Consider the following 24,451-nt stretch of genomic DNA (forward strand, 5'->3'; position numbering starts at 1 on the left):
GGGTTCCATCCCTGGCCGGGGAACTAAGACCCTGCATGCCGTGTGGTGCGGCCCCCAAAAATAAAATAAAATAAAATATAAAATAAACAGGTTCACTGACAAGCCAAGGCAGACTCGACACAGAGTATTTCTGCAAATAAACTATGTCATTACACTGGGGGATGCTGTGAAGTTAGAGGACTAATATCAAAAAATGCCTCCCCCAAACAATTACAGAAACAAGCAGGAAAGCCAGGGGGAAGGAAACCAAATTTTTTCCACCAAACTTGGAGTTAGAAAACTATTTCAAAAGTAGCAAGACTCCAAAAAAATATTTAAACCACAAAACTACGACGGGGCGTGCACAGAAGGTCAAAAAATGTAGCCGAGCAATCTGTCACATCTGAGCTTCCTGCCAAATGCAACCTATCGGCATTTTCAGTCTGATATCTGGCACAGAAAGAGCTAATGAGATTTTTGCTCTTTGAGAAGAAAGGTTCACTGTAGATTGTGGAAGCTGCTCCCAGGTGAGAGAAATATAAAAGCCAAGCCTAAAACAAAAGCAGCTAAGGTACACCATCCCTGGGGCGGTGGGCTTTGGAAGCAAACAGACAACACATTCATAAACGTTAAAAACATCCCCCCAAATTAATACGCAACGTATCCAAAATTTTCTTTCGTTGCTGCAGATAGTATTTAACCATCTAACTGTGACCTAGGAGGGAACTTTTTTATTTTAGCAAATTAAAATAACTGATTTCACTTTAGCTATGGCAGGGGATCTGAAAAAACAGAAAAGCATTCCTCCAACTGAGTTTTATTTAGTTGTATCATGTGAAGCAGTTGAGGTTCCTCACTAAACACACGAGGAAAATGACAGGTGACAAGTGAGGTGACTTGGCACCTGAAGGAACAAATGTTCAGTATGGTCGGTTTGGGTTTTGTTTTAATTCTGGTTTATGGCCTCAGGTTCCCATAGGTCTCCCTCTCGAAGTAAACTCTTATCCGGACCCTCTAGACTTTTGCAGAGAAGATTCTTCTGACCATCTGAGAATGTCAAGACTGGTTGGTCCTTTTCCGGGGGCAGAGCTCAGAACTGATGCCAGCCCACTGACGCCAGCTGAGTCCCTTTTGGAGTGGGCCCACAATGGGTCTGGGCTCCAGAGTTAGCTGTGATGCACCCGTTATGCTCCTCTATCACCACGTTGGGATTCCAGGGGCATGAGGACAGGTCTTTACCCGCTACATACTTTGGTTTCCACCAGCCCACTGTGGCCTTGCTGGAGTTGAACCACCATTAGGATGGTCTGAGTGATGCCAAAAGAAAAGGTTTGAAAGAAACGGAGGAAAATGGGGGGCACTGACAATTTGTGGTCCAGGCTGCATAATTTCAACACTTCAGCCTTTGTCTCACGCTATAGGGACAGCTGTGAAGATGGGCTCCCAATGGTCGTCATTTCAGAGATGGAGAAACAGCACAGGAAAGAAAGAGACCTCCCCTTATTAGAAAAAAAGGACACTCCCCAGGACCACACCCCCAGTAGGAAAATACAGGCAAGAATGGGGAATGAGAGATCAACTATCATTGCCCGACTGAAAATACCACCCCCGTTTAGAGATCTAGGTAAAGGAAAGATTTCAAAACAAGCACCAAGGGGCTTCCCTGGTGGCGCAGTGGTTGAGAGTCCGCCTGCCGATGCAGGGGACATGGGTTCGTGCCCCGGTCCGGGAAGATCCCACATGCCGCGGAGCGGCTGGGCCCGTGAGCCATGGCCGCTGAGCCTGCGCTCCGCAAAGGGAGAGGCCACAACAGTGAGAGGCCCGAGTACCGCAAAAAAAAAAAAAAAACAAGCACCAAAACAAAAACTCCACTCCTCCCCCTTTCTCCCCCTTCAAAGGGAACAGACAGAAGCAAAGTACCTTCTGCAACACACTGCCGGCCATTCCCCGTGTAGCCGGAAACACAGCTGCAACAGAAGCCGGTGGCAAAGTCCCTGCACTCTGCGTGCACAGAGCACTGGTGTCTGTTGTTGGCACACGTCTGGCGGGAATCTGTGTTGTAGCTGAAAACTGCTTGGAGAGAACACAGCACACCTGTAAGCGCTTCACAGGGCTCTGGACCAGGAGGCTTTCTGACCCTACGCCCTCAGCTGTGCAAGACCTGACATCTGCTCAGGCAATTCAGACCCAGGGCTCTCTACCTGTAGCCACTTAAATAGTATAGTGGTTCTATTATTCAAACCACCAAAGCAAATGGGTCTAAAGGGAGTTTGAGAAATCACAAGGGTGAATTCTTTAAAAATGCTATAATCCAACGTCCTCAGTATCACGGAATCAATATTAGGTGACTGCCACCCAATGTCAATCTTAATATGGCATCCATCTAATGTCGTCAGATCCGCTTCACATTTTGGGCAGGAGGGACCTTAAAATTTTTAAAAATTATCTTTTATTGTGGTAAAATATGTATAACATAAAGTGCCATTTTAACAAGCTTAAAGTAGTTTTTAAAAATTTTGACCCTTGGGCTTCCCTGGTGGCGCAGTGGTTGAGAGTCCGCCTGCCGATGCAGGGGACACGGGTTCGTGCCCCGGTCCGGGAGGATCCCACATGCCGCGGAGCGGCTGGGCCCGTGAGCCATGGCCGCTGAGCCTGCGCATCCGGAGCCTGTGCTCCGCAACGGGAGAGGCCACAGCAGTGAGAGGCCCGCGTACCGCAAAAAAAAAAAAAAAAAAATTGACCCTTTCTTCTCACCAGGGGATAAATCCTAAGCTCTTGAGTCAAAAGCTAGTTAGAAATAATTCCTCAGTCATACCTGGTCTAAAAGCCTCTGACCCAAGAAACAAGAAGAATTTCTCCCTATTTTAAATGTCTCTTAAAAAAAAAAAAAAAAGTCTCCCTCCCAGGTTCATTTTATTGGATGATGAACTAGCTCATTAAACTCAAAAATCCAGAGCAAATTAATTTGGGATGAAGTTCAAAAACACAAAAGGGGATGAACTTTTATAGGGGATAATGACCCACTTTATAAATGACTGTTATGAGTGAAGAGAAAAGTAAAGTTTAACTCCAGGTAGATTCCATGAGTCCTACACACCCAGAAGGGAATTTCCTGTATTTATAAAGATGGCGTTTGGAGCTGAAAATACTTGGGCCCTGAGCTGAACACATGTGAGGCTACTGATTGCTTAAGCCCAGCTCCCAGTGGGTCTGTTATGGTCGACGTATCTGTGGGTGACCATTCAAATCACACCAGGAATGCACTGCTGGCTACAGAAGACTGACCTTTCTAATAAAAACAGTGAAATAACTGGGATCGAGGGCAGAAAAACATCTCTTTTAAACACAGTTGGGGTTCAAATCCGGGCTTTTCTTTTTACTAGTACCAAGGAATCTACTACCATAAGCTGCTGGGACTAGCTATGCTCTCATTTAAGTGAAGGCTTCACAAATGAGAATTTCAGAGACACGTGTGTGGGGTGAAAGCAGGAGGAGACTCAAAGCTCACCCTGAAGGTAAACATATGTGCCGGTAAACGTATGCAATCCGTCTTGGGGCGACCACTCGGAGACCCAGCGATAAGAGCTGAGTGCGACGTGCTAGGTGTCAGCATCACCCCAGGAAATCCAGGGTGCCATGTGTATAAAGGGAGCCCTGAGACATGAACCACGTACTCATCATGTCACTAGGGGCAGCTTCTCCGTTTCTGTGCCTCAGAGGTAAGTAAGCACACTACCCCGGCCACCAGATACTGTCCATGCTTTGGGATACTCGATAAGAACAAACATCCGACTACGGCTACGAGACAAATCACAAGTAAGGAGAAATAAAAGTGGGTGAATAATGTGGAACTGAGTAGATGTTTTGAGGGTCTTAGGATAACTTCATAGTTGAAGCAGTTGTGCGTCACAGTAAACATCATTTAAAGGCTTGGACCGTCCCCTGGATAGGAATCTTAGTGGATTATAGGTCAACCTGAAGGGCAAAAAAATAATGAACACAGTCTAGTTCAAATGTCTTTTATAAGACAAATCAAAGCATGCTGGGGTTCCAGTGGTTTTCCCTGAAAATGTAGCCAAAATCTGATATAATACGGTTGATCACAAGATATTGTACTTTAAAACCATCCTCAAAAAGGGGATCCACTTATTTTGTAGTTTTAAACGTTCACAAACTAACTCTGAAACTGAGAGGGTCCGGGAGGAAAAATCGTCAACCATCCTCCTTCCAAAACCAAGAGGAAATAAATTTCAAAGATAAACCGTGTCAATAGCCAAAAGAGCTTCTAAAATGTTTTTTCAGGTGGGTGAATACACTACTGATCTCAGAAGTCACAAATAAGGAAGGAAATCTGACTATCAAAATAATTCTAAAGCACTTTTCTCTTTAAAACAGAAAAAAAAAAAAAGAAAGAATAATAGAAGACTTGAAAGAGGACATGTTCTACAGTCTCCATAACCCCAGCCCTAATGGCCAGATCCCTTGGAGTCTCTGAAGCCTTCGGGCCCATCGACCGATGCTCTGCAGCTGTGAGTTCCACCCCTCCTTCCCCAGGCACTCATCCTTACAAACCACCAAATAATGCGCACAGCTGACACCCCACCAGCAATGCTCCCCTGTCTGGAAACCCAAGTATCCAAGAAGATACCGCCTGCAACATAAATGGCCTTACCAACTCCTGTTTCCTCAACTTCATCCACATCTATGACCTGTGGTTGCTGCTGGGGAAACCTCTCCGCTGGCAGCTGGAAAGATCTGGTCCTCTCCGTGGGAGGTCCAGGGGGTCTCTCAGTAGCCAGGCGGCGGGGAGGCAGGTCACTGGGCACGTTGTATGTGCCAGTGTCTCCCTTTCTCCGGGCCTCATAGGGAAAGGATGTGGTGCCCGTGTCCTCCAGGCTCAGAGGTGTCACCGAGTCATAATCCTCATCATCATACTCTGCTCCATCGTCCAATCCCAGGTTCATGTCCGAGGGCACCACGCCACTGGCCGTGGCCGGACTCCCAATCTCAAACACCCAGATGCCCTGCTGCCCAGAGTTGCTGCTCCTAGGGGGAAGGACAGGCTTCTTGGAAACAGGCCAGCAACCCACAGACAGCCCCCAGCAACCAAGCAGAAGGAGCCCTGGGGATCCGTGTCAATTTGAAACCCAACGCCTGCTTCTGCCCACAGCCTCGGTAGAGGATGAGAGAGCAGATGCAGTCCTGTCTGGTCATCACTGAGCTGAGACCATCCAGGGGGATACGGTGAGGCTGTATCCAATGGGCACAACCCTAGCAAAGGCTTAGTCTTGGCCACTCGAGAGGCACGCTTCAGGGACATTTTCAGGCCTTAAAATGCAATTTATAGGAATCACTCGTCATGTGCTTTACCATATAAGCAACCTGTTGACCGGAGTCATCCATTTTCTCAGTTATTCTCTTTCCAGGGCATGGTGTGATATGATAAGAAATATGTATTTGGTCCTTGTCTCTGGTTCCGGCATACAATCCCTAAAATCCCTGTTATCTCTGGAGTGATAAGAGTGTCTTTTTGTATGCTAATGAGATGGCTGGTGGCTGGGGACCCTGGGTAGCTTCAGGATGGGGGCTGGTCACTAGGAAGAATAAGGCTTGGGGCTTCCCTGGTGGCGCAGTGGTTGAGAGTCCGCCTGCCGATGCAGGGGACGCGGGTTCGTGCCCCGGTCCGGGAAGATCCCACATGCCGCAGAGCGGCTGCGCCCATGAGCCATGGCCGCTGAGCCTGCGCGTCTGGAGCCTGTGCTCCGCAAGGGGAGAGGCCACAACAGTGAGAGGCCCGCATACCGCAAAAAAAAAAAAAAAAAAAAGAATAAGGCTTGATTACAGGGCTGGAATTTTCTTCCCCACACCCTGACTTCCACGGAGGGGGGTGAGGAGTGGGGTTGGAGAATAGGTTAATCACCAATGGCCAATGGTTTAATCAATCATGCCTATGTAATAAAAATTCCTAAGTGATGAGATTGACAGAACTTTGGGGCTGGTGAACACGTCAAGGGGCTAGGAGGGTGGTGAGCCCAGAGGGGACACGGAAGCCCCTCACCCACTCTGCCTCCCATACCTTGCCCTATGCATCTCTACTATTTGTCTGTTCCTGAGTGTATCCTTTATAACACACTGGTCATAGTAAGGAAAGTGCTTTCCTGAGTTCTGTGAGCCATTCTAGCAAATTATCGAACTTGAGCAGGGGTTCATGGAGATCCCCGATTTATAGCTGGTTGATCAGAAGTGCAGGTGGCAACCCGGGACTTGCAAGGGATGTCTGAAGTGGGGGCAGTTTTGTGGGACTGAGCCCTTAACCTGTGAGGTATGTGCTGACTCCAAGTAGTGTCAGAACTGAATCGAATTACAGGACACCTAGCTGGTGTCTGAAGAGTTGGAGAATTGGTTGGGGGAAAAACCCCACAAATTTGGTGTCAGAAGAGTTATGAGTGAAAATGGTACAGAGTTGGTTTATTAGAAATCCCAACACTGTTAGCTGTGGAACCTTGGACAGGTCTCAGTTTACCTTTTTATGTTCAAAGTGTGTAGTGAAATACAAATGATATTGAGAATCTAAAGGCATTTTATAGTTATAAAATACAATAGAATAACCCTAATCTCTACTTCTTGCACCACCATTTTTACTGTTCTTCTGTGTGTGATTGGAAGTGTTCCTATAAGAAATTATGTAAAATGACCAGCTCGTACAATGGAAAAAAGGGACATACACTACTTGGTAGAGAATACTGAGCAAAAAGATTGGGGTTAGACAGGGAATGAGGAATCAAGAAAGTCCTGCAGAAATTGGATGTCTAATCGATCTGTCTGCTTGGGACTCAAATAAAGGCAGTGCTATGCAGGAGCTTGCTTGAACCAGCCGGTAAAAAATTAAAGTATATAAACTTACAATTAAATAATCTATATTAAAATGAGAGGCAATCAAAAGGATACATATACCCCAGTGTTCACAGCAGCACTATTTACAATAGCCAGGACATGGAAGCAACCTAAGTGTCCATCGACAGAGGAATGGACAAAGAAGACGTGGCACATATATACAATGGAATATTACTCAGTCATAAAAAAGAACGAAATAATGCCATTTGCAGTGACATGGACGGACCTAGAGATTGTCATACTGAGTGAAGTAAGTAAGTCAGAGAAAGACAAATATCATATGATATCGCTTATATGTGGAATCTAAAAAAAAAAAGTAATAAATAAACCTATTTGCAAAACAGAAATAGAGTCACAGAGGTAGAAAACAAACTTATGGTTACCAAGGGGGAAGGGCAGGGATAAACTGGGAGATTGGGATTGACATATACACACTACTATATATAAAAGAGATAACTAATAAGAACCTACTATATAGCACAGGGAACTCTACTCAATACTCTGTAATGACCTATATGGGAATAGAATCTAAAAAAGAGTGGATATATATATATATGTATAATTGATTCACTCTGCTGTACAGCAGAAACTAACACAACATTGTAAATCAACTACAATAAAAATTAAAAGAAATAAAAGCAGAGGGAATAAATACTTGAAACTCATACTAGCTATGTTCTTCAAGTTATTTGAATCTACTGCACCTCTATGGTGAGAATACTATATAATGGTTCACCTTTTCTCAACCCCAGGTTGAGCGACATGATGTGAGCAGCTGTAAACGGGCCATGGGTAGGAGTATTTACACCACGGAAATAGGCAAATGCTATAAATGAGGGCTTCCCCAACCCACCTAAAGCCAGTTGCTAAGCATTTACCAGCACACCATTAAAGTGTAGAGGAGTTTTAGATTCAACTGGCAATATGAAATTGGGAGGGGTTTTCTCAGCCTTGGGGCCATAGCAGGACATAGTTTTGAATAACTTGTATTTCTAACTTTATGCGTATAGAAGAGATGGTAAAGCTGTCTCAAATGAGAATGATATCTAAAAACTTGGATACCTGTTCATTCTAAGAGTATATTCCCTTGAGTTCATCAGAAAAACAAAGTACTCCATAATGTAAAAATTATATACAAAATTTAAATCCATGGGAACATTTTCAGGTAATGTTCTATATTGCCCATTACATTATTCTTAATAAAACAGTCTTACAGACTGTTTTAAATAGTTATAGACTGTTTTAAATAGTCTTACAGACTTACAGACTAATGATAGTCTTATTAAGGGGAGAATCTACTGAAGAACAAAAAAAAAGCATACTTGGCCAAGTTTCCAAGTGATTCTCTGTCATTAGCAAATACATTATAAGCTCCGTCACTCTTCCATATGAATCCTACTAAACCTTGGCTGAAAGCAACCACTGCGGGAACTTGGTTCTCATCCTTCTTTGAGAATGTCGTATAGAACTGCAGACCATCTTCAGGATAAAGGAAAATGGCGTAGGTGCTGGAATCAGAGGAGGCCAGAACAGCCTGGAATGTGTTTCTCTGTGAAGATGAGTTAAAATTCAGTTACTCAGGAAAATATCTACAGATCTTAAAATGTGCTCTTCACCAGATCGTATCTAAAAAATACAGAGATGGCAGTATTTACACCTTATTCCAAAGAAATACTTTTGTAGGACCAAGTATTCCAGGATAATTCCACTTAAATATCTCTAAAGCTATGTCAACATGAAATTTTCTAATTAATCAATGAATACTTTCTTCATAACCGTGACCCTAAGGTTAATGCGAAACTATAGATGACACCTCCAGGTAGTGGCCTAAATCTCATGCAACTTAGCAAATTCTTACCCACAGAATTTGTTTCCACAGCCATTAAACATATTCAACCACATTCATTATTCAGCTGATTGAGCCCAAGCACCGTGCAGTAAGAAAGAAAATGAGCTTTGAGAGAAAACAAATCTGGATCCAAATCCTGCTCTACTCCTCACTGACTGTGTGACCTTGGGCACGTTACCTAACCTCTCTGAACCTTGATCTGTGAATCTGTAAGATGGAGATAAAGCCACCTACGGCACAGAAATGTTAGGAGGGCTACGTGAGCTAGCATAGAAAGGGCCAGGCACAGAGAACATATTCCTAATGTTAGTACCTCTCCTACACACCAGGCCTTGTCCTGAGCACTGTGAAGACGAATAAAAGTACGCGATCGCCGCACTTGAGAATTTATAGTCTAGGTGGGAAAACCGACATGTGAACAAAACATTGCCAAACTGGAGGATAGATTCTGTAATGGAGTTGTGTGCAGGCGAAGTGCCCGATGCTGGGAGGAGTGGGGGCAGAGGAGGCGGAAAGAACAAGCAGGAGCTAGACACGTGCAGTGAGGGTCAGGGAGAGGCCATCGCAAGCAGAGAGCACAGCTAGTGCAAGAGACTGTGGGTAAAGCAAACAAGCAAAAAGCCTCAGCAGGGAATTGCAAATCATCTGATACAGCTGCTGCAAGAGGGTGCAGAGAAGGAAGAGTGAGGGGAGATTTGGCCCGTGAAGCAGGCAAGAGCTCTGTACAAGGGGCTGGGCAGGTATCGCTCAAGTGAAAAGGATGCACACTCGAGAAATTGAAGGTTTTAAACAGTTTTCAAGTACAGCACTCAGGCAGATACAGGTGGCAAAGCAAAACGGGTCAGACAGACTTCTCCAAAGTGTGCTCTATGGGATGCAATGTGTCTTATTTGGGAGGGAAAAGGGTATGGCCAAAAGGTTTGGGGATGGCTAAATTAAACAATTAAGCAGGTTTCTGTACTATAGGACTTTCCAGAGTGAGTCACCATGAGGGAGATATAGTTTTAGCGCTTCCCAAACTTATTTGGTCTGAGGAGTCCTCTTCCTCAAGGAATGTCTGTGGGACCAGTGTTCTGTGGTACACACTTTGGGAACCACCAGCTGGGAATATCCCCCATTTAAAGGGAGTGCTTTTGGACCTTTCAAGTTGCTCTCTACCCTGTAATGCTATAAAAATTAAACAATGGCGGAGCAAATTTATTTTTCCAAGGAGAAATCAAAGCATGTCCTAAAGAGTCACCTCAGATCTAGAGATGGCTTCTTCAAATATTCCCCCCTTCCTCCAAGGGCAAGTCCAAGCTCTACACACCCTAACACCTTTCCCAACCACTGCATCCACAGAGACTCCCATCCCTGGTTATGATGAAACTTGTTTCCTGAACCACCCACATGGTACAAATGGGTTTTGTCCCCCCAACTAGAGTCTGGATCTGGTCTTTATTTCTTCACATCTCTTGAGACTGCTTTATTAGTTTAACCTATCACTTCATATTAATAAATTCTCTATTTATCTAGAAGCCACCTCCCACTATCCACCACCCAACGTAAGAGCAGCTAGGGCTGTAATTTATCAGCCCTGTTCTTGCCATGTGGCAATCTTCTCAGGAATTGGCTTTCTTTACATCTAATCGTCATTACAGCATAGATTTAAGTAGCCCTGCAGATAAGGTTTTGGAAGCTTCAGACCTGCAACAAACAGCTTACTAGATTTTGCTTTGGATGTCTGTCCAATCTTTATCAATCGCATGGGCGTGGTGTACATCAGAGTAGCACAAACCAGAAGACCAAAGTGTACAAAGCCAACATATTAGACTATTTGCCCTTGAGCCTGGGTGGGTGCTTACCTTGCCTTCCTGGGCAAGGTCCTTGCTGGGCCCTTGGTAGGGAGCCACGGATTCCCAAGTGACAACCACCACGCTCCTGGGCTTGAAAGAGACTTCTGGGAACCCTCTCTGGACACACTCCGCTGCCAACTGAGTGACAGAGGGAGATAAGTCTTCCCGATAGTAAACCTTCCCAAGGCCATCTGTCGTGTCCAAGTCCGCCAGGAAAGGGGCGACTGCTCCGAAGGTCGGTGGGAATAGCCCAGGATGGGCTTCTTCGGCTGGGGGCTCACTCATGGCAATAATGCCATTTGTGGTGATCTGTACAAAACCAAACATCATTAAAAGGAGTGCAGAAACTGACAATCAAAAATTGGGAGCAACCCAAATACCCATCAACAAGAAAACAGGTAAATAAATTCTGGCCGTTTCATACAATGGAATGCTATAAAGTAGTTTTTTTAAATACACAAAACAACACGAGTGAATCTCACCAATATTAAGCCAAGCAAAAGAATCCAGACACAGTATATGACTTCACTTACGTGAGATTCAAGAGGAAAACAGTGTAGTTCCGTTAACTGCCATTAATCTCAAATGTACACAATAGTTGCACTTGTAGAGTACGTAAAGATAAAATTATCTCAGCTCTTTTTTCCTTGAAAAAAGAAAGAAAGGAAAGGAAAAAAAAAAGATGTGCAGAAACGACATCTTCTTCAGGGAGACTGAGCTCCCGTTCACAGAATGCTGTCATAGTGTATCAAACATGACAGTGTGTCAAATACAAAAAAAATTGGAGAAAGACATGATCCAGGACTGTAAAACCCAGCATTCTTTTCCTAGGGAGGACGGCCTGGTAGAAGGAACAGGGGCAAGAATCACAGGACCTGACTCTGGCATCGTCACCAGACCTTGGGCAAGGGTCTTAAACTTCGCATCTCAGGCTTCCCAAGTGTGTGGTTTGTGGCACACGAAGGACCATTCAAACATAAGTCATCATCAAAGACTGCGTTCATTTACTCAACAGAGTAATCAGTACAAACCAGGGCTGTGCTAAGCACTGTGGGTCCACAAATAAGTAGAACCCAGGCTCTGCCTTCAAGGTACCCACAATCCAGAAAGACACGGAGATGGACTTACACAAACAGATGATAAGACAATAAGCAAACAAGTGTCGAGAAGTAAACGTGATGGGTCACGATGGTGGCGTTATTTTGAACAGATGAATGAATTAGATCAATAGCTAACATTTATTGAATGTTTACCATGTCCCAGACCTCTTATTAACATACAATCCTCAGAAGAACCCCGTAAAACTAGCTATTACTATTATCCACATTTTTCTGAGGTGGAAAATGAGGTGAGTTAATCAATCTGTCCAAAGTTACCAATAAGAGGCCTCACCGGGATTTGAACCCAAGGAGCCCGACTTCGAAGTCGGCCCTCTTGATCACTACATGTACAGCCTTCTTGAAACCAGTTATCAGTTATCACTTCTTGAAACCAGTTTATAGTCTATGAAAAGATTTCACTGTTCTTATCCAGCTAAAACCCACATTCCCTGGGAAAATGGGGAAGGGACTACAGCCCCCTGGCAGTGGGCGTGCTTGGGCCTCCTGCAAAGCCATGCTTAGAATGAGGCTTTGAGCCCTTCCCACATCCTTGTTAGTGCACAGTTCACTGGTGACAGAGAACACCACGCCAGTGATCTTTTTACTTCTGGAGTCTATGAATTAAAAACAAAAAAATGCCTAATCCAATGGGAGCGACTTTGCCTATGGCCCTAGTTTGAGCTTCAAGAGGTTACAGATTGGAAGAACACAGCAGCAAAGGGAGTTACAATTGTTCAGGAGTCCATGAGAAGGCCTGTGGGTTTTCCAGGTCACTTACTTATCCTTCCCACGGCCTTATCCTTCAGTCACTTCAGACCTCATCCCTAGAGAAGGGGGCAGCGGCCGACAAGAAGGAAAGGAACTTAAGACCAAACTCTGCAACATGCCAAGAACCAGGTAAAAAGCTTCGATGTGATGGAGCCAATGTGGGCCCCGAGAAGGGAAAAGAACAGGTTTGAGAGTTAAGTGTGGACCTAGCAAGATCCTTCCTTTTCACCAAGCGTCACGGTCTGTTAACTGTTCAGGTGACGTATTTTCCATCATCACCTGGCACCAGCACTGATTTTCTAGAATGCACGGACAGGCCGCAGAGAAGGGAGTCAGGGAAGGAGCCTCGTCCAGCTGCTCTCCTGCCCTCTTCGCCTCCACCCCATCCAAACATCTCCCAGCACAAACATCCTGATTGGGTTGCCGTGTGGGAGCGTGGGAAACGGCTCACTTTCTCAAGCCACCAGAAGTTGGCAGTTATCAGTTGCCAGTGGGAAGTGATCACATGGAAGCCACATACAGACAACTTGGTTTTAAAAAGCTGTTTTCCAGTGAAATTTAAATCAGGCCAACAATTCTGAAAATGTTCCCGGTGCCTTACATTATTGAGAAACTGGGCACAGGAATTTCTATTTTCACAAGGAATGCTTTAGGAATTGAGTTTTTAGACAAGAAGCATGACGCCCTGCCTGCAAATGCTTTGGACAAAGACCAGATAACCCTCATTAGTATTAGTAGGAAAATTATTTTTCAGGCAGTTTTATGGCACATTCAACTCACTTGTCTGTGATAATGAAGAAAGATGTCATATACAGAACACCCGGAAGTTTCATTTGATTCCTAAACTTCTTCGTAAACGTTTTCAGTCTTGTTTTTGTTTTTCTCCAAATGTAACAATTAATGGCCAACTTGAGGAACGATATTCCTTTACATTTGGGTGCCAGGCTTATTTCACAAATCTGTCCAGCTCATGATACTCCTACTGGCCTGGATCCTTTTCTCCGTCTTGTTCAAGTCGAGCAATTCAATAAAAGGGCAGGCGCACAAAGGGAAGGAGGCCAGGAGGACAGACCTGGGTACCACTGAGAAAGGCTGGGACCTGGGACCCTCTACCGGGGCGCTTGCACTTGGACCTGGACAGACGTCTCCTCCAGCAACAGAATACAAAGGAACTGTAGGGGACTAAAAATAACTGTGCGCATGCGCAGTTGGGACAAATTATTAACAATACGATACAAAAAGGCCACAAACCAATCGCCACTTCTGAGGTCCCTGGAGCAAAAGCAGGGTATTGCACATGCCCCCTGCACACAGCACCACCAAGGGGGTGGGTAGGCCACCTAAGCCACCCCTCAGGCCCGACCCACCAATCCGCTCCCACCTTCACCCCATTTAAGGGACCAGCTCACCGCGCCCCCCTTAGGAGAACAAGCAAGGGCGCCTGTTTCTTGTTTTTACCCCTCAAGCTGCAGCACAAGTCCCAGTAAAGCCTTGCCTGAGTTTTTTTGTCTGGTTTCTTATCAATTTCTACTGATTAAAGAATCCAAGGACTGGGCTTCCCTGGTGGCGCAGTGGTTGAGCGTCCGCCTGCCGATGCAGGGGACACGGGTTCGTGCCCCGGTCCGGGAAGATCCCACATGCCGCGAAGCGGCTGGGCCCGTGAGCCATGGCCACTGAGCCTGTGCGTCCGGAGCCTGTGCTCCGCAATGGGAGAGGCTACAGCAGTGAGAGGCCCGCGTACCGCAAAAAAAAAAAAGAATCAAAGGACCCAAGTCGGTAACACCATCTCCAAAGGGACTAGACTGGGCACCACAGAGAGAGTCACGCAGCCTCCTGTCCAGCTGCCCAGGGCTGTCGCCATAACAGCTGTTCACCCAGTTGCTTAAGCCAGGAAACCTGGCAGGCGACCTTGATTCCTTGCTCCTTCTCATCCCATGTCCTGTGTGTCCGGCCTCCAAAGTATACGGCACTTTCTCCATCCCTGCGACCACCAGCATCCCTCTTCCCCACCTCCTGCACCCATATAACGGGCTCTTTCTCGCCTCTTCCAGGGCTCAGCTGAAGTAACACCTAAGGGAGCCTCCTCCATCCATCCAGGGTAGGCTCCCCTGGCTGGCCCCTCCTCCTCCCTTCCCTCACGCCTGGCCCCCATTTATGTCTCCGCCTCCTATCTGTGTCCTTCCGGGCACAGACCACAGATTGTAGGGATCTCACTGACTCGTCTGCCAGCTCTGGCCGCTCTCCCCACCGCCACAGTACATCCCTTGCGGTCCAGGACCAGGTCCGTCTTGGTCTGTGCCATAGCTACAGAGCTTATCCCCTGCCTGGCACACTGAGCTCCCTCCCTTCCCAACTCCCTCCAGAAAGTGCACAGGGGAGGTCCATAGGGATACAGCCTCCCACCAAGGCTGTGTTTTTGTTTTTTTGTTTCTTTGCGGTACGCGGGCCTCTCACTGTTGTGGCCTCTCCCGCTGCGGAGCACAGGCTCCGGACGCACAGGCTCAGTGGCCATGGCTCACGGGCCCAGCCGCTCCGCGGCATGTGGGATCTTCCCGGACCGGGGCACGAACCCGCGTGCCCTGCATCGGCAGGCGGACTCTCAACCACTGCGCCACCAGGGAAGCCCCCAAGGCTGTTTGAGAAATACTGCCCAGTGAGCTTCGAGAAGGGCCACAGCATTATGTGTCCGTGGTTCTTCCGCTGGAGTGCGACACGATTTACTAAAACACTTTGCGTAAATGTGAACCGATAACTCAAGTCTGAGCAAGTCTCTAGATGTAACTACCACTTTACAGGAAATACGGGGGACAGAAGCACACTCAGAGGATAGCATAGGGATGTGACCAGCAACATCCAGAATATGGGACATCCTGAAGGACAAATACCCAGTTTCTTTAATAAATGCATGGAAGAAAGGTGAGGGGAACCTGTAGATTTCAGAAGTCGTGAGGTACCTATCGACTAGACGTGATGTGTGGGCTTCGCCTGGATCCCGATTTAAACCAGTCAACTGAAAAGTCAAAATATTTTATGAACCTATGTGATATTGGATGACATTAAGGAAATATTGTTAACTTTTTAGGTGTGATCATGATTTTGCAAGGCTTCTTTTTGTTTCTGTTTTTATTTTTGGCTGCGTTGGGTCTTTGTTGCTGCGCGCGGGCTTTCTCCAGCTGCCGCGAGCGGGGGCTCCTCTTCGCTGCGGTGCGCGGGCTTCTCATTGCGGTGGCTTCTCTTGTTGCGGAGCACCGGGCTCTAGGCACGCGGGCTTCAGTAGTTGTGGCACGTGGGCTCAGTAGTTGTGGCACAGGGGCTTCGTTGCTCCGTGGCATGTGGGATCTTCCCGGACCAGGGCTCGAACCCATATCCCCTGCATTGGTAGGCATATTCTTTACCACTGCACCACCAGGGAAGTCCCCGTTTTGTTTTTAAAAAGTCACTTTTTTAGAGATACATTCTGAAATATTTACAATGAAATAAAATGTTTGGGATTTGTTTAAAAACAATTCAGTTTAGGTAAGAGGGGAGAATATTAAGAATAGGTGGGGATATAGGTGAAACTAGACGCACCATAAACGGATACATGTTGAAGCTGAGTGATTCATGAGACTGCATCATAATATTCTATTTGTGCATATGTTTAAAATTTTCAAAATGAACTTTAAAAAATAGATAATGAAGTGATTAATCTAAAGTTTAAAGTTTCTAAAGAAAGGCAGTTAACTTTTATAGCTAAGCCCACATGAATGCTCTCTGCGAGGAGGAGGGCCCACGTTCATTGTCTGAATTCCTCCTTCCCCAGACTGCCCCAGGTCCACCTCTTCCCTCACAACCCCTGCCTCTCCTCTACCAGAGATTTTCAGGAATGTTAGTTGCACTGGGCGCGCTAGATTGTGTTAATGAGTAGAAGGAGCTGGTGAAAGCAGGTTTAGTAATTAACAGGAACCAAAAGTTGCAGATGCTTGAGGCACCAGGTGCAGGGCCCGGAGTCCAGAAAGAAACAATTATTAAACATAAGTATTATACAGCAGTCACCAGTATTATTTTCTGTTCATCACTTTGCGCCAGCTGAAAAATTACGTGGATTATAGGACCAGGTTTTAGTTTTGATATGAATGTTGGTAAGGAAAAGTCTAGAATAGAAATAGATGCGCTGGAATTTTTCTTTTTAATTGCTTGCACTTCTCCAAACTCACCATGGTGTTTCACCTACTTAACACTGCGTGCTTTTGCATTTATGGTCCCCTCGGCCTCAAAGACCCTCACTCAGCTCCTGTCCATGGCAAAGTCCCATTTCTCCCTGTGAAGCCCTCCTGCCCTCCCCAAGCAGGGTTTAGCACCAGCTCCTTTACATCTGCACCTCTTTCTATCTTTGGGCCATTTACAGGCCCAAAATGGAGTCGCTTATGCTAAGCCCCACATCACCAAACTGAGACTTGATTATAGTTTCCACTCTATATGGAATCTTAAACCAGTCAATCAGAAACCACCTGATCAGCACTAGTGAGGTCATCTGCTGGGTAGACCCCTGCCCTCCCCTAAAGAAAAGTAACTTTGCAATACTAGGACCTGCTTTTTTTGGCCAGATACCTTCCCTGTTCCCACTCCCTCCTGCCTATAAAAGCCTTTCATTTTGCATAGCTCCTCGGAGCTCCTTTCTATCTGCTAGATTGGATGCTGCCCGATTCAAATCGATTTTTGCTCAAATAAACGCTTAAGAATTTTAATATGCCCCAGTTTATCTTTTAACAGTTTGCAACTAGCACCTTGGAGTCCTGACTTAGGAGCCCTGAGTCCCAGTGGCACCAGCACATTCCTTGCTGTGAATTATGTAATAGGGAAGAACAAATCTAATTCTGTATTGGATCTGTTTCTTTCATTTTAACTTTGAAGCAATTATACTCCAATAAAGATCTATTATTAAAAAAAAAACAAAACAAAAGAATGTTGCCTGTAGCCTGAAATATACAGGACAGCCCATTCTCAAGGCTTTGAACTTTAAAGGCATAACACTTCTCCATTCATATAGAGATTAAAAAGTTGCAGAACAGAGAATAACATTTGTCCTGTTGGACGTTTATAGGAACCTTGTCACCAGACCTACATGGACAGCTGCAAGAACAAAGGATTCTGGCACCAAGAAGTGGGCACCAACCAACCACACCCCCTTGCCTTTTGGTATAAAAGAAGCCCGAACCCTAACTCAGGGAAGATGGTTCTTTGGGACACTAGTCCCGCATCTTCTCAGTCGGCTGGCTTTCCAAATAAAGTCACTGTTCCTTGTCCCAACACCTCTCTCGATTTACTGGCCTGTCATTCAGCAAGCAGTATGAGCTTGGACTTGGTAACTATAACATGGCAAAACTCTTGTGAATTTTTTTTTTTTTTTTTCTGGCCACACTGCACGGCTTGCAGGGTCTTAGTTTCCCAACCAGAGAGCGAACCCACGCCCCCTGCAATGGAAGCCCGGAGTCCTAACCACCGCACTGCCAGGGAAGTCCCAAAACTCCTATGAATTGAATGCATTCCTGAGAAAGTCTGTCTGTATTATTGAGGGCTAAAGTAATAATGATGATGATGATGATGATGTTATATTATTGTCTTAAGGTAACTCTAACCACAAATTGCCTCGCTGAGGTTTTTGGTAGCGTAATAATACATTGCTTCTTTATTGAAAGACAGCTACCTCCAGCACACTGACCAACGTAAATACCGCCCTGAATCTTGCTGACAGTTCACACTGGGAAAAAGAAGTTCCTTCAGCAAAGTTAATGTTCAGCTCAGCGTGTTACTAGCGCAACTTAACAGCCCTGTACAGAACACACCTATTCACTCACCCCAAGGAACACACCAAACAGGCTCTTCAGCCAGCTGCACCATCAATTACATCACAAAACACCCCTGGGTGAAAATGCAAGCCTCACAGGGCTAACAGTTGGAGCCACTTACTTACAATTGTTTCCACTCAGCTGACAGTAAGAGGCAACAGAGCACTAACTCACGATGAGGAAGTGGCCCCCATTTAAAAAAAAAAGCACTTCCAATCTCCTGTGCATCTTTAAAGTGAACTCACAGGCAAATGAAGCCCTGGAGAAAGTCTAAATGCAGATACTCCATACATTAAAATTATGTGTTAGATTCCTTACGTTCAAGCAAACGCTGAGGAAGTGAAACAACAGCCATCTTTTTTGACTTCAATGAGCCTGGTAGCAGGCCCCAGGGCAGGATGCTTTTCCCCTGCAACCCTGAGGGGAAAGCCTTCTTTAAAACAGATGTGGTTAAGAATACTTGAGGTAGGCACAAATAAGAAACAAATGGGCTCCTTTTAGAAATGCAAAGAGCAGTACTGGGAAGACAATGAAATTGCTTGCAGTTGCAAAAGCAAACTCCATGGGTGGGAAGAAGCAGGAACCTAAGGTAAAATAATTTAGGCCAAAGAAGGAAAGGGAGACAAACACTTACTGCTAGGTTTGAGGCCCTTTACTAAAGCTGTTTGCATTTTTTTTTAATTTAATACAACCACCCCTCTTTTCACGCATATGAAACAGACAAGGAAATGACAAGAGACTTAATTTAGCTTCATGTCACACAGCCAGCAAGTGATGGGACCAAGATTTGAACCCACATCTGGTCGAGTCCATTACCGGTGCTCTTTCTGTTATACTCAGCCACCTAGTTTAGAGAAATGGGGAGCAAAAGTCCTGTTAGTTGCAAAGCTTCATGGGATGGCTCCACAGATAGAGACTGGGCAGCTAGAAAAACCTAGAAAACGAAAAGGGCCTAAGAAAAGAAACACTTGAGAAAGAAGTCCCTGAAATAGCCTGAACTAATGACACGATCAAGGTGGAGGTTAACTGATTCCAGCCTAGAGCCCAGAGGGGACCTGGGGTCTGCCCCCCTTGAGTGGTACTTGACAGTTTACAAAGCATTTTTACTCCAGTTATTGTAGTGAACCTAGTAAAGCATGCATTAATATCATCTTCATTCTTCATTTGAGAAAAAAATGAATTTCCGTTTATAGGACTTGCCTAAGATCATACACCAGAAGTGCGAGAACGAAACTCTTGAGTCTAAATTGCAAATATTTTCTATTAACTCCACAGAACCAGAGAAATGACTCTGGCTTGAATTGGAAATAGAAGCAAAAGGATTAGCAGATAAAAACAAGGGGCAACCTGGTAGTAATAGTTAAAAGATGAGTCAGTGTTTTAAACTTAATCCAGTTAATGTCTAATGAGAGACTCAGGATAAGTTACCCATCTCTTCTGCAGGAAATTTCTACCTGAGATTATCCGCCAACATTTAAAAATGGTTGGGAGTGGGCTTCCCTGGTGGCGCAGTGGTTGAGAGTTCGCCTGCCAATGCAGGGGACACGGGTTCGTGCCCTGGTCCGGGAAGATCCCACATGCCGCGGAGCGGCTGGGCCCGTGAGCCATGGCCGCTGGGCCTGCGCGTCCGGAGCCTGTGCTCCGCAACGGGAGAGGCCAAAGCAGTGAGAGGCCCGCGTACCGCAAAAAAAAAAAAAAAAAGAGGTAGAAGTGTCCTTCAGCATTCCAGAACAGGAGGTGATCAGGAAAGGCAAGAGAAGGGCCTTGTCCAAACCCTCAGTCTCTGAGGAGAAGTGTGCCCCTCCTTAACACCTTGGATAGAGATATCAGAAGTTCACCTGTGCTGACTAGGGCACCAGGACTCCCTGAATTTGGATTATACCAATCCCTTAATTTCAACACCAGTCCCTTAATTGGAACATCAGAAATTATAGGGAAAGAATTAAGCACTTATCTGCCTTTCCAGAACAAACCATGTCAGTGTAACCCAAAAGCCCCAGTTGATGAGGGAAAGCTCTTCTTTACAGGAGTATGCCAGCTAATAAATGTAGAAAGAATGCTAGAAACCAACAAGTAAACAAGACAAAATAAGACACAATTTGGCAACCGTTAATTTAATAATTGATTCAGGCAAAGATCGTCAATGGTTGCTACAGACATTAAGTGAAAGGTTGGTAGGCAAGGCCAAAGTATCACCCCATAGCTTGCTCTCTGCTTACAAGGGGAAAAATGTAACACGACAGACATGATCTAGCTGTCATCACCTTAACACCAGCAGCTAGCAGAGCAACAACCAGACATCACTTACCTCCTGATATTACACACTATGCCATATATGGCTTCATTCATGAAGTATTCTTGTTAAATAATGTTTAACCTACTCAACAATAAAAATACAGATAACCCAATTTAAAATTAAGCAAAGGATGTGAACATACATTTCTCCAAAGAAGATACGCAAACAGCCAATAAGCATGAAAAGATGCTCAACATCACTATCATCAGGGAAATGCAAATCAAAACCACAATGAGATACCCCTTCACACCCACCAGGATGGCTAAAATCAAAAAGTCAGATAATAACAAGTGTTGATGATGACGTGGAGAAACTGAAACCCTCATACATGGCTGGTGGGAATGTAAAATGGTGCAGCCCCTTTGAAAAACGATTTGATAGTTCCTCAAACATTAAACATAGAGTTACCATATGACCTAGCAATTCCACTCCTAGGTATATACCCAAGAGACCTGAAAGCTGATGTCCACACGAAAACTGGGACACGGACATTCATAGCAGCATTATTCATAATAGCCAGAAAGGAGAAACAACCTGAATATCCATGAACTTATGGAAGGAAAAATAAAACCATGGAATATTATTCAGTCATAGAAGAACTAGGCACTGCTAAGTACTGCAAAGTGGAGGAAGCTTGAAAATGTTATGCTCAGTGGAAGAAGCCAGTCACCAAAGGTCACATGTTGTATGATTCTATTTACGCGAAACGTCCAGAGCAGACAAGTCCATAGAGACAGACAGTAGATTAGTGGTTCCCAGGGACCGGGGCAGTGCGGAGGTGGGGGAGATGGGGAATGAATGACTGCTGAAGGATACTGGGTTTGTTTGGGGGGTGAGCAAAATATTCTGGAGTTAGACAGTGGTGATGGTTGCACAAGTCCCTGGGTATACAAAAAACACTGAACTGTACACTTTAAAGCGGTGAATTTTAGGGTAGGTAAATTATATCTCATAACACTGTTATTTAGAAAATCAAGGAGGTGTAGAAAACAAGGGGGAATGTGTACATACATATGTTTGTACATTTGAGACTCTCTCTGCAAAGAGATAAAAAATTCATGAATAGTGACTGTCTCTGGGGAGAGAACGATGGGCCTGGAGGCCAGGGTAGGAAGGAAACTTCCCTTAACACTGTTTTTACAAGTTTTGTTAACCATTTGCATTGTCTTACTATTCCCCAAATTAATTTAAAAATAAAATTCTACGTGTTTTCTAAAGAAAACAATGTTTAACCTGAATATTTTCAAAATTACCAGTTTTCAGAAAATACAGAGATGGAATAACAGGCTAGACTACATTACAAAGAAACAGTCAAATGCAGAAGGTGGGACCTTCTACAGGACATTAAGCTGTGACTCTTAAATAGAGTGAGAAATAAAAAGGGGGAGCGTATTGGTCAAAATTAAAAGAGACTAGTGACTTCCCTGGTGGTGCAGTGGATAAGACTCTGTGCTCCCAATGCAGGGGGCCTGGGTTCGATCCCTGGTCGGGAAAGTAGATCCCACATGCATGGCGCAACTAAGAGTTGGCGTGCTGCAACTAAGGAGCCCACGTGCTACAACTAAGGAGCCGACGAGCCGCAACTAAGGAGGCCCAGTGCAACCAAATAAATAAATAAAATAAAAAATTAAACGAGACTAAAGAGCCAAATGTAATGCTTGTCATCCTTTGGGCCCCAGTCTGAATGACTCTAGCTATAAAGGACAGCTTTGGGGATATTGGAGAGATTTGATATGTACTGGGCATAATCTGATAACAGGAAATTATTACTGATTTTGTTTAGTTTGATAATAGTATGCTGGTTAGGTAGGGAAATGCTGTTACTGTCTTAGGAATGCACAGTAAAATATTTGGTGATGAAATGTCATGATGACTGTAATTTATTGTTACTTTGGATACATGAGTAAAGAGAAATTAAACAAATAGGGAAAATGCTAACAACAGTTACCTTTATGTAATGTGTCTATGGGTGTTCATGATACTAATTTCTCCCCTTTTGTGTGTGTGTGTGAAAACATTTCTAATTAAAAATTAAAGGGACTTCCCTGGTTGTCCAGTGGTTAAGACTCCGCACTTCCACTGCAGGGGGCACGGGTGCGATCCCTGGTTGAGGAATTAAGATCCCACATGCAGCACGGCCAAAAAACAAAAATATTTAAGAAAAAAATTTACCTGAGGACAAAGCACTTAAGAAACCTGCTCCTTAAGGGATAAGAACCAACTTTTTTCACAAGCAATGCAATGGGGAGTGTAGCCTCACACACCTGGCCCCAAAGTCTGTACATTACAGTGCTGATGAGAGACTGTCAAATGAATAAATGAATGAAGGAGGGGAAGAAGTCGGTATCCAAGGTGGCACAGTATAAAGACCGCAGAACTAGGGGTGGGAAGATCTGAGTTCACGGTCTACCTCGACCCGAGCTGAGTGTATTTTGACAAGGCCCTTAGCTGCATGTGTCAGTGTTCTTCTCTATAATAGGGGGCTCATCCTATCACCTGCCTGAGCGACCTCACAGGGCTGCTGCGTGTCTCAGGTGAGATAACATATGAGCAAGCCTCATTACACTCACCTGCAAATAGCTCTAGAACCCACAACCCGTGTCCACACAACACCGCCACCCTCCCCTGGACCCTGGCAACAGGTCTTTAGCTGTAGAATTCACTCTTCCTCCTCCACACCTCCCCTAAAAGTCCTTTACCCACAGGCAGCATCATTTTTTAAAAACTTTTATAATTAGACTACTTTTTTTTTTTTTGCGGTACTCAGGCCGCTCACTGTTGTGGCCTCTCCCGTTGCGGAGCACAGGCTCCGGACGCGCAGGCTCAGCGGCCATGGCTCACGGGCCCAGCCGCTCCGCGGCATGTGGGATCTTCCCGGACCGGGGCACGAACCCGTGTCCCCTGCATCGGCAGGCGGACTCTCAACCACTGCACCACCAGGGAAGCCCTAATTAGACTACTTTTAAGGGAGAATTTTCAAACACACACAGAACAATCACCAAAATTATCCACACACTCTAGTTCTTGCTTTATCTATTCCTTCCACACATGTGCATATTTATTTTTTCTTTTTTGAAGTATTTTAAATGAAATCCCAGGCATCAAATTATTTCACCTGTCCATATTTCCATATGTATCTCTCCTAGAAAAGCAGTTTGTCTCCAAGATGTGTTTTACGGCCAGTTTGTTTCCATGTTTCCATCAGGATCCAACAAAGTCCTTACCTTACATTTGGTTAGCTTGTCTCTTAAGCCTCTTTTAATCTATGCAGTTCTCCCTCCTTTTTCTCCCATGCCATTTATTTGTTGAGGAAATGGAAATCTTTTACAAATAAATCATGTGGGGGGGGCGGATAAATCAGGAGTTTGGGATTGACATATACACACTACTGTATTTAGAACAGATAACCGACAAGGACCTATCCTATAGCTCAGGGAACTCTACTCAATATTCTGTAATAACCTAAAATGGGAAAAGAATTTGAAAAAGAATAGATACATGTATATATATAACTGAATCACTTTGCCGTACACCTGAAACTAACGCAACATTGTAAATCAACTATACTACAGTATAAAATAAAAATTAAAAAAAATCATGTCACTCATCTAGCTTGAATCTCTAATGGCATCCCACTGCTTCATAGAATGAAGTAAGGAATACCTAGCGTTCATTCATACCTTCATTCATTCAACAGATCATAACAGAGCACCCACTATGTGCCCCGGACCCTACTCCTGGTGTGTACCTGGGAGACAGCGGTGAATAAGGCAGGTCAGACGCTGCCCTCAAAGGGTTCAGACTCTAACGGGAAAGATGAGCAACACACAAGTAAACAAACTAGTTTTAGGTGGCTATACATGTTGGGATGAAATCAAGACAGAATGCAACAAAACAACACG

General features: G+C 44.9%; 1 protein-coding gene across 2 annotated transcripts in view; it reads right to left on the reverse strand.

Moving 5' to 3' along the window:
• The window catches only part of NID1 (nidogen 1), a 93,627-nt gene that overhangs the window by 60,953 nt on the left and 8,223 nt on the right, over window positions 1-24,451 (reverse strand). Inside the window, exons 2-5 of one of the 2 annotated variants that reach the window (XM_027094022.1) lie at window positions 10,567-10,866; window positions 8,196-8,422; window positions 4,652-5,025; window positions 1,900-2,049 (exon numbers count right to left, since the gene is read on the reverse strand). In XM_027094022.1, the coding sequence (XP_026949823.1) occupies window positions 1,900-2,049; window positions 4,652-5,025; window positions 8,196-8,422; window positions 10,567-10,866 (1,051 nt within the window). Of the gene's footprint in view, window positions 1-1,899; window positions 2,053-4,651; window positions 5,026-8,195; window positions 8,423-10,566; window positions 10,867-24,451 lie in introns of both variants that reach the window. The other variant, XM_027094021.1, reaches the window with a different exon arrangement.

The sequence above is a fragment of the Aethalodelphis obliquidens genome, unplaced genomic scaffold (assembly GCF_003676395.1).
Source record: "Aethalodelphis obliquidens isolate GAN/ISIS:26980383/991018 unplaced genomic scaffold, ASM367639v1 scaffold87, whole genome shotgun sequence".
Classification (NCBI taxonomy): Eukaryota; Metazoa; Chordata; class Mammalia; order Artiodactyla; family Delphinidae; genus Aethalodelphis; species Aethalodelphis obliquidens.